At 36.4% G+C, this 14,406-nt stretch overlaps 1 protein-coding gene across 3 annotated transcripts in view; it reads right to left on the reverse strand.

Moving 5' to 3' along the window:
* LOC147069725 (uncharacterized) overlaps nt 1–13,729 on the reverse strand; it is a 67,177-nt gene extending 53,448 nt beyond the window's left edge. For all 3 annotated transcript variants that reach the window (XM_085950694.1, XM_085950693.1, XM_085950692.1), the window contains exons 1-3: nt 13,521–13,729; nt 8,809–9,406; nt 6,002–6,200 (exon numbers count right to left, since the gene is read on the reverse strand). In XM_085950694.1, the coding sequence (XP_085806820.1) occupies nt 6,002–6,200; nt 8,809–9,406; nt 13,521–13,658 (935 nt within the window). In that variant the 5' untranslated portion in view covers nt 13,659–13,729. The remainder of the gene's footprint in view (nt 1–6,001; nt 6,201–8,808; nt 9,407–13,520) is intronic.
* Nucleotides 13,730–14,406: the final 677 nt, after the last annotated feature.

Below are 14,406 nucleotides of genomic sequence, written 5' to 3' on the forward strand. Positions count from 1 at the left end.
AGAGCGGAATGTGATTTTTTCTACTGCGCACGAATTACATAGGGTAAATTTAATTATTGTTACCCGAAAGCAGGGGTTTTTAAACGCGTGCCCCCGACAAAAGTATTAAACTTATCATCTTACACTCCTGACTTTGAAAAGTTAGTAAGTGAAATGAAATGTCAAAGATCGCATACTTTACTATTCATAGTTATTTACTCTTAATTGAATTAAACTTTTTTATTTTCGACTTTTTGTGTTATGTGACCGCTAATTTAAAAATACCTATTCTCTGATATAAGGAGTAACGCTTATAACGAGCAAATTCAGTCAGTCCCATCTTCCTCCTGATAACCAAGTTCGACTGTATAATCTACCGATATAATAAACGTAACATATAATACTTAAATCTTGTTTTTTTAGAAATCCGATGTGCGCCCTCCACTATTATCCCAAATCTGAAATGTGCCCGCTACCGCAAAAAAGGTTAAGAACCCCTGCCCTAAAGGATCTGACACATAGAACGCTATCTAAAGATCTACCATCGTAAGTTGGCAGCCGGTCGAATTTGAAACTAAAATTGTCTATCGAGGATAAATTTGTTACAAATGCCATTTAATTTTACAACATGTTTCTCGAATTATGGATTGCATAATATTTGTACAGAAATCTACTACCAATAAAAAATTATAAATTACCATTTTTTTGTTAGTTATGGTAATATTCTCAATGTCATACTAGCGCCCTCGCTGAAATGCCAATTTATGATGGTAGATCTATAGCTATCTAGTTGTATACACAAGATTGCATCATCCCCGCTAGACAGGGCGATCTGTTGCAGCGAGCCAATCGTGATTGCAGCGGACAGCGATACGGTTGTACAAAATTGATCACACGATCTGTACAAGTCAGTTATGGTGAAGCCAGGCGGGAACCGTGCTGTCATGGTCGATTTTAGGCAAAATTCATGAATTCAAGAATGAAAACCTAACCTAAACTAACCCAACCTAACAAATAATCCAGTATATCGGCTATTTTAAAAATGTGTTTACCGCTGGCTTCCCCATAACCGACTTGTACAAAATGAAGTTATTTATCGAAAATCTTCGGTTTAATCAGGTCATGTAGTTACATGAAACTTACTCGTGACATACGAAAATATAGAAAAAATCTATCCTTACGAGATTGAAGCCTCCCCAAATCTTCCTCTTTTCATATTGATGTCATGTACCCAACATCGTCTTTTTTGTTATTACTTGTAGTGCTAATAGAAAATGGAGTTGCTCCTCTTTCGAATTACTTAATCCGAACAAAAACTATTAAAAAAGAATACACATCTGCCCGCTAGGAAGCAACCATACAGGATTGCTCACAAAGATATCACGGTCTTTGTGATGTTCTTATATTGCCGACCGCCATGATATATCGCGTTCTGTGTGCACGAGCCTTTATTATTTCTGACTGTTCTTACATGAAGCCTATTGCATTGTATTCTCTCGCTCGGCATCGCTCTAACTATGTCATATTTTCCATTTAAACTATCGAACTTCACGCTTCGTGGTATAACGTCAGTTCCTGATTTTGACATATTTGAAATTATTAAAATCTCGATATAAATTGAAAATAAGATCATATTATTATTAGAGTTTGCACTTGATGTCGTGTTGTGCGATTCCACTAAGTTATATCTAGATTACTACGTCATGCAAGAAACCTCTTACAACTTGCGGGAAACAGTTTAAGAAGGCAAAGCTATCAAACTTTACACTTATGTGGTATGTATATAGTGTGAGTATACTTGTTTTTCTACCCCCACGCGATAGAAGACATCAACAAGAAGCATCTTGTCGAGCATCGCGATTCCTATAGAGGTGTAATTTGATGATTCCGCAAATAGTCGCATTTTTCATATAAAAAATGTAAAAGGACACTCTGACCACTTCAAAGCCATATTAGAATATAAAGGTGTTTTAAAGCTCGTTAGAACAATTGTAAAAAATAACACTAAAATTAACTTTCAAAATCACTTTTTTTTATTTGAAAGATGGCTCTAATATTTGAAAATGATTTCAGCCATATGCCAGCTACTTTTTCGAGCACCGCTGGCAGTATTCCCAAATAACACGAACAATGTTGGTTTGTGACCAGTGACTTCAAGAAAAAATCCAGCGCAACAATTCTATACACAAGGCTGCTATCGAGGTTAGTATATCGTCACTGTAGAGGCCAAGTAGCGTAACCCTCACTTTTCAACAAAGTGACATTTTGATGGTAATGGACTTATTGCATACGCTTACACAAACTGGCCAAGTAACATAAATCCCAACAAAATATTTCATATCAAAATAATTATTGAAAACTATTTTTTAAGCCATTTGTAACTTGACAAAAAATATTCCAGTCCAATGCTGTAACCCTCTCTAAACGCAAGCCACTCAATTAATAATAAATAACCATTATATAAAATAATAAGTAAATCCAATGGCCACAGTTTTTTTCATTTCCTGCACAATTTGATATTTGAGGGTTACACTACTTGGCCTGTACAGTGACGATATCATATTTATGTATTGAGGTATTACAATTGTTACAATAAGTTAGTTGTGATTGTTACAATAAATGCTATATTTTAACAGCACCTCTCTTGGCTGTGTTAACTTTTAGAGTGAGATAGACAGTTTTTATAGAATAGACGGCTAACTTATTGTAACAATTATAATACTCAATACAAAAATATGACAAACTATCCTCAATTGCCACCATAGCCGCCTTGTGTATAGAATAGATGCGCAGAGGTGTCAAATCGCACAACCTTGGAGGCCAGTTGACGGGTCCATTTCTCGAAATCAACCTATCTTTTCAGTAAGTCGGTTGCAGTCGTTGGTATTAATGATTTTAAGGACTACACCGTGTTAACCTTTTTATCGCGACGTAATTTCGCTCATGTACTTGTTCGGGCGCGCTGTGTTTTTTACGATTCATAAATCATACCGAAACGTCATTAAAAATGTACCTAAAAATCCACTGAATGGCTCTAGCTATTATAAAACATTCCTTTTAATTTCACAGCATGTGAAAATAAACAAAAAGATCGTAAATTAAGCAACACAGCTTTAAGAAATTCTGTCATACATAATAAAGCATGCTTGGAGTACATACCGCAGAGTGAAGTGGCCTCCCTTGATACCCGATAAGTGGTAGACACTTGCGCCGATGATTAATGTTCACAGTTTTTTAACACCAACACAGAACGCACACAATCGTTATTGTTATTTTATTTCCTTACAACTTGGTCTCATATTTCAGTCACACCTAATTAATGTTTATGGCTTAATTATATTTCAAAAATTGATTCTGTCATGGTAGTCATAAAAACAGGGCACAGAGCATAAAGCGACATCACATGCTTCACACATAATGTTCGTCATTTTTCTTTTTTTATCTTTAGTAGTTGAAGCAATACACACACGACATCTTCGATATGGTTTTGTTTTATTTACTGTTGGAGGAATTTTACGGGGTAAATGTCTTAGGAGCTCTGTTTTTAAAATTCTTTTTGGGTTATTAGCTACACGAGTAGTTTGTGATGTCGATGGTCTTGAGGCACTGCCATATGTTTCGATTAATTGTCGGATTACGTTTAATTGAAATTCAGCTAAACTAATTTTTTTACCGGTGATTACTTTGTAAAGAATGCTACTATTTAATAAAAATAAATCTATGATGTGGAACCCAACCTTTTTATACCACTTAAGACTCTTTCGCATACACGAGAGGCTGCTCAACATCATGTCAGCTTTGTCTACCGTGCCCATATTTTTATTATAATCCACAACGCATTGTGGTTTTATAATGGGTTGTCCTGTGGCCCTATTAATTTTTTCTGTCGGTACCATGGAGTCATCGTGCATGGTACTGATCATATGCACTTCCCGCCTATCATGCCATTTTAACACGAGCAATGGGCCACGGTTAAGAGATTTTACTTGTCCTTTCTTCAGTTTATCAAATTTTGGCATTGACTTTCGTGTTTTACGTACCGTGCCGCAAGCATTTGTCTTTTTTTTATGTAGAAACTGAAATAATTCTGGGCTGCTGTACCAATTATCACAAAATAGTTTATGCCCTTTTCCAAAATAATCCTTCATCAAAGTGGTGACAACAGCCCCAGATATTCCTAAAAGTTCACTATCACATATTTCGGTTTCTACACCACAATAAATAATAAAGTCTAAAATATAACCGGTTTCCACATCACAAATCACAAATAATTTAATTCCAAACCTATGTCTTTTTGACGGTATGAATTGTTTGAATATTAATCTCCCTTTAAATACAATGATACTTTCGTCGATGCAGAGATTTTCGTTTGGTAGCATTGTTTCTTTGAATATTTTTCTGCAGTGGTCAAGAAGTGAGCGCACTTTATAAAGGCGATCTCCAGTAGGGGTTTGGGTATCAGAATAATGTAGCATTTGTAGAATCAACTCATACCGATCTCTTATCATAGTTTGGCCAAATATTTTAGACTTTAATAATGGATCAGCACTCCAATGTTCTTCAATTGTGAGATGGCGATTTCTTGTCATCAACATTGATACAGCATAAAAAACATACATCTCTTCTGGGCATGTATCATACCAGGCATGGATCCTTGCATTCGGAGTGTGGGCCTGTGTGTTGAGCATATGGTTGTGGTAATTATTTGTATGGTTAACTATGGTATTCATTATTGTTTTGTTGAGAAAATGACGAAAAAATTCCATTTCTGTGGAATTTTCATTGAGCTGTACACTAGGGTTAACGCCTGAGTTGAAACTATCAAAATCGTATGTGATCGGCACGAAGGGACCCGCAGTCCACGATTGGAGTAAACTATCTGGTGCTGCACTGGTAGACGGCTCAGCCACTCCTTCATCACTGTCTATATTGGAAGGTTCGTCAACATCGTCGGGATGTTCTACTAGCGCAGCTTCTTCATTATCACTTTCCATCTCATAGTCCGAATCCAAGCATTCAACATGAGGGATAGACATTTTTATTTAAACACTAAATATACTATTATAACTTAACAGTTTTGAGGAAATTTAAAGTTTTAATTCACTACACAATAATATTAAATTTTAATCTTAGTTCTTTATTCGACTGAAATGAAAAGAATTTTAATCATCACTTTCCTTGAAATAAAAATGAGTGGCCGTGAATTTTGAAAATCTATTTTACAGTTTTTAATTTAAATTTAAATATTTTACTGATTATTATTTACCTATTCTCAATTTTTCGTATGTATTTCCGTACAGTACAAAAGATTTATTATAGGAATTTTAAATTATTTATGTGTTAATAATTTCGTTTTCACTTCACAGCCACTGATTGTATTCATAAAATCACGTTTCATTTAAAGAATTAACGCACATATTTAATTAATAACAGAATGGCGCATCAATAATAATTTTATAGAAAACCGTAAAAAACTTTGAAATTTATCAATCACAACACGAAAGCAATCGACTGTTGAAAATTATCGTCGCACTGGTCGATTTCATGTATGAGATCATTAAATCAATTCGCGCCGGCGCAAATTGCGCAAAGCAACTAGCGGTAAATTTTGAAACCAATCATTGGAAATCTGTTTTACTCCAATATCGACAGGGTATGTGTCTTTGCTTAATTTCGAATTATTTAAAAAGTCTTATTGAAAAAAAATCACAGATGTCAGTAAAGGAATAACCCAGCTAGTTTTTCAAACAAATTTCGACTGTATTACTCGCCGAATTACAAAAATACGGAGGTAGAAACTTATGGGCACTTCTGAATGCCCTTAGCGGTGAACGGTTTAACTATCATGGGCATTTCTAGATGCCGTTAGCGGGAGGAGGGTTAAGGTGATTCAAGTCAACCGACAACTGTTGTTGATCAACAAATATTGAATCGTGAGAACCCGCAATTAGCAACTCAAGTGTCCGCAAACGTATGCAAAAGGAAGGTACAGCAGTAATTATTGTGACCAATGTTAGCTTACTTATGAATGTTAAGTCTGTCCATGCGCTTGAAGGTCTTGCCGCAGTGATCGCAGACGTGGGGTCGGACCTGGCTGTGGACAGCCAGATGAGTATTGAGGGCGCCCTTGGTCTCAAAGAGTTTGGTGCACTGCTCGCACTGGAAGTTCTTGAGCCGCGGCCGTGTGTGCGTCTGCATGTGGGCCCACTCTCTCGCATAATCTGAATTAACAATAAAACAATAAATCATCCCCTTTCAAATACTACAACTGCAAACAAATATTTTGGAAGTATCGTCAGCAAAGCCAAAAAATCCCAAGCATGACAGAGCTTATCACTCTCTAGTACCCATTTGATAAAAATCCAAAAGACAATAACGCAAACTAGTTTTTCTTAAACTCAGAAAACTTGATTTGATTAAGCAATTGTACTATAACTAGAATCTAGTTTTATGGAGATTTTGTAATACCACAAGTTGACGCAAAACAAAAAGAATTTGTTGTCATTCTGTCCGGTAAATTGGCCGCATTGTACAATGTGATTGCAATTAATTTTCGGCATGTTCAAATGACAATCGCAATGTAGACTTTATTTGGCCTGTTTTAATATTATGTGGTGTCAAAATGTGATTTTTGAACATTTAAATTATATGAAGGGTACACGGGGGCAAAACAAGAGATGTCACAAAAATGACTTATGGTAACACTTACATTTCCACGTGTATTTTTATCTACAAATCTACATCAATGAAAAACTGTAAAACAAATCATAGTCCTCCGAAAATAATGATTTCTCAATACCCCCGTAGAGGTCCAAAGGTGGGAAGGTCCCATGATATGTAATGAACCGTAACAAGGAATGTCAAATGTCAACTTATATGTCGTTTTTACCGGTTGGTAGTACAGTACTCTCAGTAATCCGCCGCTCCATTATCCGACAACTACTATAATCCGCCGTTGTTTTTACTAGTTGAAAGCACAAAATCAATCTCTATAATTCGCCGCTATGGGATTGTCAATTTCAGCCGCGTACAAGTATGCAACGCAGATGAGACGGGTTTATTTTGGAAACTTCTCCTTCGTAAAACGTACGTTCATCGCGAAGAAAGTAATGTACCAGGGAGGAAAGTGCCCAAGGACCGCATCACAATTATGCCGTGCTCCAATGCAACCGGAACACACAAACTGAAGCTTTTGGTCATAGGGAAAGCCAGGAATCCTAAGCCATTCAAGAATATCTGCCTCACTGAACAACTGGTTGTGTCAAGTGATTTACTGTTTAATATTTAGTTAACCACTTCCCAGTTATATTTTGGTGAGAAAGAGTGTCTAAAAATTGTCAGATATTTTTTTAAACATTTTATAAACAATTTATTAAAAATTTTATTCTTACGTTTGTTTTACTTTTTTTCACATTAAATTAACACTTTTTTACAATATTTAAAATTTTATGAAAAATGTCAAATTTTCTTTTAACGTTTTATTATAAATTGTTTACATGTATTTTTACTTTTTATCACAACAGATATGTAGGTTTATGTTTTAAATTTTACGGAAATAATAAAGTCTTTTTGGTATGGTAAATTTTGAAAAATTCAATACACAACCCTACATCACAATCTCGTCTCATTCCGTATTCGTTTGTCGTTTTCATTCATATATGAGCAGCATACTTTGCACGTCTAGTAGGCCTTTCTTTATTCGCCGTAGATGGTATTGGTTGGTAACTAAAATGAAGCTAATAAGTATAAATAATATATACTTATTTTTTACGAACTTACTTCTAAAATGTGCTCAAAAATAACAAAAGCAACTAAATTCAAATTACAATAACATGCGACATAAGTACCTAACACAAAAATAACTATGAATGGAACAATGAAGTCATTGACTAATCAGGCCTGCTCTGCCCTAAATAAAGCTTTTATTATGTCATATGGCTCATATATCACTCAAATACCAGTGAAAACAAATAATAAACTGTGTGACAAGTTGAAATACGATCTTCCCGAATGTAGCTCTTGATAAACATTCCTGTCAAGTTGATAAAAAAACGCCTGAGTCAGAGTCGGGCTAGTCAGTGTGCGATGAAAACGTGTGCCCGAGTCACACTCGGGATAAACAGTGAAGTGGTTAATAAACTTAGTTTAAAAATAATGTATAATTTAGTAAATACTTGATTTTGATTATAAATAAAACCGTAATTTGCTAGTACAAATTTCTAAAAAAAAAAATGATTTTTACGAAATACCTACCTGTTTTAATTTTTACCATATTTTGAATGTATGCACTATAATCCTCCGCTTTCACTAATTGGACACTTGTCTGGTTTTTGGGGTGGGGGATTACTGAGAGAGTACTGTACTGTGAATTTCCGAAAGTGTGTCGAGTTTTTAATTTTTGTGCATTAAAATGTCCGATATAAAAGAAAACTGCAATAGAAGTATTGCGCAAAAGATACAAAAAAAAAAAGTTCTTTTTCCATCAATACAAAAACTAGGAATGTCCAATGGGTTCAAAAATTAAATTGTTGATTACGACAACTTTTGGTCTTGTGACATTACTTGTTTTGCCTGTGTACCCTTCATGTATTCTAAATATTTATGGTTCTGTGTATTTATAATAATTGTCTGACCTTCCAAAGAATGTAGTAGCAAAATTTGCCTAAGCTCTAAATAAATTTAATCATTAGTCTTAGAAGTCATTTTTCAGCATTCGTTTTATATAATATTATATTATTATAATATGTTATATTATATGTATTTGTCTTTGTCCTAAGTACATAAAAGGTATCACAGAATCAATGACAATATGGACCTCCGAGTACTCACATTTCTGGCAGATCTCACAGAAGAAGCTCTTGATTCCGAGGTGTTTCTCGAGGTGCCTAACGAAGCCTCGCTTGCATGTGAAAGTGCGCGGACACTGATTACACTGGTACAGCCCGTCATCTGTCTTCAAGCTCTTCACGTCCAGCCCCAAAATCTCACTTGTCCTCTCGCTTGCCTTGAGACTCTTGCCCGTGATGACATCCAAGCACCGTTTACTCTTCTTCTTGCGTTTCTTGTACACCTTCGCATCTGATAACCTGATTGATTTAACGGCGCGCTTGTAATCTTCGTCATCATCTGCGTAATCGTCGTGTTGGAATGTCTCGAGGCTCTCATCGTCAGGCGAGTCCAGCCGGTCAAAGATATTATCGGGTTTTTCCTCTTTTAACTCCACATCTTCGTATTTAATGTCTACGGGTTCCACATTACTATAGGCGGTGTCGTCGCATAGCTCGGATTTTATGGTGTCTTTGCTGTTAATGTATTTTGTTAATAAGTTGAAGGATTCCTCACACCTCGTCCGGAATGCATAAGCGGTTTTTAGCTTTGAAACGCATTTCGTACATATGTGCGGGGGCAGACCATCATCTTCTTGGGCCTGAAATTAAAACAAACAAAATTAAACCAAATTAAGCAAGTTGTTACAGACATTTTTTGTTAATACCATTTTAAATGAGTAATTTACATGACAGTTATTTCGGGCTATAAACCCATCATTGGAATGGTCGATTATAACAACACAGTGCTGCAACTGCAGCACTATAACCCTATACATTTATAGCCTGAAACAGCTGTCAACATAAATGACTTAATTAATTATTGATGTTGCAAGACTGTAAGTATGCATGAATCAAAAAAGGTTAGCGGTTTCTGAATTTTCATGTGATATTGCAACTTGCAGGAATAGCGCCTCCAATTGCATGGATTTATTGGCACCAATAATATGTAAATTAAACTATCGCGGTAGTAACTGTTTACACGTAATGGTGCTGTCTCACCAATCTGGTAATTACACGTGCATGGATTTACTGCTGACAGTACATATTATCGCGGCCATAACAAGAAAATGTATGTGTAAACACGTGGATAAAAAAAGTTCTGAAGCTTTTGAATTTTCATGCAACAGTTAAGAATTCTTCGATCTGCGCCTGCGCAGTAGAACGATAGTGGCGAACCTGTCGGCTAAAAACGAACTACAAACGTATTTTGAGGTTAACCGTCAAACAGTATTATAAAATGACAACATCGCATCTCGCTCACTCTTGAAAAATGAGATTGGAGAGACAGTCAGGACTTTAATATGTAAACAGTTATTGTCACGATTGTTTAAAATACACACTATTGCAGCCAGTAAATCCATGCACGTGTACAGGCTCTATCATTCTTCAAGCGTAAGCTAGACGCGTTTGTCATTGTATGGTGCTTTTTGATAGGTTGTGAAAATTGGTAAATCTCAAAATGCTCTGTGCGGTGTGGTTCGTATTTTTTCCGGCATGTTTTCCACAATCATTCTACTGCGCAGGCGCAGATATCTCACAAGTCACTATCGCGTGAAAATTCAGAGCCCGCAAAACTTTTTTGATCCATGAATGCAATCACTCAACTCGCACGATGATACGTGTTTACACGTGCTTTTTATTGTTATGGCTGCGATAATACGGACTGTCAGCAGTAAATACATGCAAATGTAAACGAGGTACAGTAGGCCGCTCGGTAAACCGGCATTCACCAACCCGACACGTCCAAAAGTCCGGCATTTTGCAACTCAGTTCTCCTGCTCTATAATCCGGCAGGTTTCACATTAAACTGCCGGATTACAGAGAGGTGAGCCGTTCGCTCAGCAGTTCGGTGCCCGACCTTGATAGATTAGTTATTATTTTCTATGGAAATCCAATAATCCGGCATAGGTGAAAAAATATGGGTGTCGGATTACCGAGCGCCTACCTACTGTACTCATAAATCCAGAGTTAAAAAGTTGAAGTGAAGTGGAAGGTTAAGTGATCAAATTAATGTGGGTATAGGCTTAATGCCTGCCTACCTGCATTGCAATACAGAAAAACAGTATTTTTCCGGTGGAATTTGGCATAAATATTGTAGCTCTAGACCAGTGGTTCTTAACCGGTGCATCACGGATCTGGCTTTTTTTTCATTTGCATGAAAAATATATTTATCCTTCTACGTGGCTCTCCCCAAAATTAAATCCTGTGTGCGCCACTGTGAACGGTACCCAAGACTGGATCTGGGTGGTAGTGCTCTGCTGGTTTTACCCAATCTTCGAGACCCTGAGGCTAGGTTCACCTCCCATGCGGACAATACGATTCATTATGTAATGGCTAGCTGTTGTAACGCGGCAGTGTCACGATTTTTAGTGATATTCGTCAATATCGCGCGTCGCGGTGACAGGGGTTGATCGGGTTTGACCACCTTTCTCTGTCCACATTAGGTTATGTAAAAGGTGTTCCTACTTAGTGTAGGTCAGTTAGTATCCCTTACCAATGTGTATATTGATATAATCTACGCTCAATATATTATCTAACAACATATTATTTTCTCAGAAATCATAAATCATTGTAAACCTTTTCACTTACATGACGTGTCTCATTTTATTGTTAAAAACAAAAATAAATGTTACCTACATAATTCTGTCATTATAATGAAAACTGTATATTGTTGTAACTAGGCATTTTAATTACGAACTGTGTAAACGATCTAATTAACAATGTTGTTTATATCCGCCTATTATGGGTTTTTCACAACACATATTCTGTATTTTATAATCGCATAATTCTGCAAATGGTCTTGTTGATTAATGTCATGGGGTTCAGCATTTATACAATCTAAAGCCTCAATGACTTGAGCTATTGTAAACTCGCCCAGTGTCATCATCGAACAAGCTAACAAGCAGATTATAAACAATCTACCGAGAAAAGTTGAAAGCCGGTCAACTTTACACGCTGACATATGGCCCTACTGCGTCTGTGCAGTAGAGCGATCTCCTGGTAAAAAAAACGAACTACTCAATACGTCCTGTCAAAATAGTACCAAAAATGATGGTTTCAACTCGCTAGCTTGTTGGCTTCTGAGCGAGTGGAAAGTTTTGTGTGTCATCATCACAATCGCACTAGCTGACTCGCCCGCTTTTAAATTACCAACAAGCAGCTTGTAAAGTAGCTCAATGTCATTGAGGCTTTATACAATGTTTATTTATTTACCCGCAGATGTATCTTGATCTGGACAAGACCGTTATGAAAGCACAAACGATGTATCGAGGATGATAAACTATTTAGGAAACACATTTTATTACTACAGGTTATGGTTATATTGTGGTGGCTTATCATGTACCTACAAATTACGTAGTGTGCATTTTGGATGATGGATATTGTAACAATTCTCAGATTTAAAATAAAGCCCCGTTGCCACGATCCAAGTACACTTGGACCGAGCGCCATCCAAGCGCACTTGTACGGGACACGTTCATACAAATTACTCCTATCCAAGCTACTTGGATTAGTAGGACGCAGTCCGAGTAGCTTGGTTAAGCCGCGTTGACACGGTCCAAGTACGATCCAAGTCTACTTGGATAGGAATAATTAGTATGAAGATATCTCATCCAAGTGACAGCTTCATACTATTTATTCCTATCCAAGTAAACTTGGATGGCACCTGATCCAAGTACACTTGGACCGAGTGCCATCCAAGTGCACTCGTATGTGACATCTTCACACTAATTATTCATATTCAAGCTACTTGGACCGCGTCCTACTCATCCAAGTTAACTTGGATAGGAATAAATAGTAAGGAGCTGTCACTTGGATAGGAATAAATAGTATGAAGCTGTCACTTGGATGAGACATCTTCATACTAATTATTCCTATCCAAGTCTACTTGGATCGTACTTGGACCGTGTCAACGCAGCTTTAGGAATAATTAGTATGAAGATGTCTCATACGAGTGCACTTGGATGGCACTCGGTCTAAGTGTACCAGCGGGTCTATTCTATACACAAGCCTGCTTTCGGTCCGCTACGGCAGCTAAATAGGGTAGGAAAGTATCGAATTATTAACACTTATTGTAACAATAACAATAAATTAGCCGTCGGAACTGTCAAAACTGTCGATCTCGGTCTAAGATTTTTCACAGCCAAGAGAGGTGCTGTTAAAACATTATTGTAACAGTTATAACTGAATTATTGTAATTGTTACAATAAGTGTTAATAATTCGATACTTTCATACCCTATTTAGCTGCCGTAGTGGACCGAAAGCAGCCTTGTATACAGAATAGACCCGTTGGACCGTGTCAACGCGCTTTTAACGATTTTCACAGACCACAGATTAAAAAATAAATTCACTTACAATATACTTGTAGAACATAGACCAACTGCACAATATAATTTTAATTATTAAAAATGTATATTAATACGTACATATGTATTTAAATTTTAAAAAAACAGACTACCTACCTGCATGCAGCAATTGACTTGGTTTCTAAAAAAAAACAATATTGTTGTAAAGTTTCAAGCCTGCTTGCAAAAAAAAATACAATAGTGATGATAAAAGACGAATAATCGTAATAAATCAATAGCAAAAGGCCTACATAACATATTGCCCTATTTGATAAAAACAACCACAACCATAACGCAATCCAAATATAATATTACGGTTCGTTCAAACAATATACCTACGCGAAATATTGACAAAACAATATAACCTACCGTAACAGAAGCGCATCGTGTGATCATTTGGGAACAGGTCACTTTTGAAACTTCTGACTTTCGCGACGTTTTGAAAATCGACTTCAATATGCCCTCTTCTAAGCATATTCTACAGATGGAAGTGAAGTTAAGATTCATTTTAGGTATATACCGAAAAACAGTGTGATCTCTTTACAGCTTCTCCGCCACCGGCCGCCGTCATCTGTCAGTGAGCACCTGAGCACAGTGTTGCTAACCGAACTATAATTCGGTGTTAGTCAAAATTTTTAATTTCAGTAGAATGTGTAAAAAAATTTCAGTAGATTCGACAAAATATCAGTAGATTTCTGTTTTAGGAAAAAAAAATTGCCGCGGGCCGCAGGTTCCCAAATTTTCAAAGACGACTCGGTTTTTTTCCCGGATGGTGGGAATTTTGTGGAATAAAGAAATATCAGTAGATTTCATAAAATATCAGTAGATTCAGTATATTGCCAAAAATATCAGTAGATCTACCGAAATTTCAGTAGACATGGCAACACTGCTATAATTATAGTACATTTTGGTTCGCGTACTATTCGAAAAGTTACATTATCGTCCGCGTACTATTAAAAAAGTATAGTACGTCAAAAATACCACAATTAAAAAATGCTGTCGGCACTTTGAAAACAGTCTATTTAATTGTGCGAATATTCCCCATTGCTTATTTCATTGCTTTTAAAAGTTATCTAGGTATATTGCGATGTTTAAAGTTCCGTAAAATGTTCGTACTTCAATCACAGCAAATCGTAATAACGTGAAGCGAGGGACGGTGTATAATATAAATAATATAAGATCTCGCGATATTAGTCTAGGTGGTTTTGCGTTGTACCTATACCTACTCTAAAAAACTAACGTGACAGTTAATGAC

The sequence above is a fragment of the Rhyacophila brunnea genome, unplaced genomic scaffold (assembly GCF_057557595.1).
Source record: "Rhyacophila brunnea isolate RB1 unplaced genomic scaffold, BYU_Rbru_1.0 scaffold_23, whole genome shotgun sequence".
Lineage (NCBI taxonomy): Eukaryota > Metazoa > Arthropoda > Insecta > Trichoptera > Rhyacophilidae > Rhyacophila > Rhyacophila brunnea.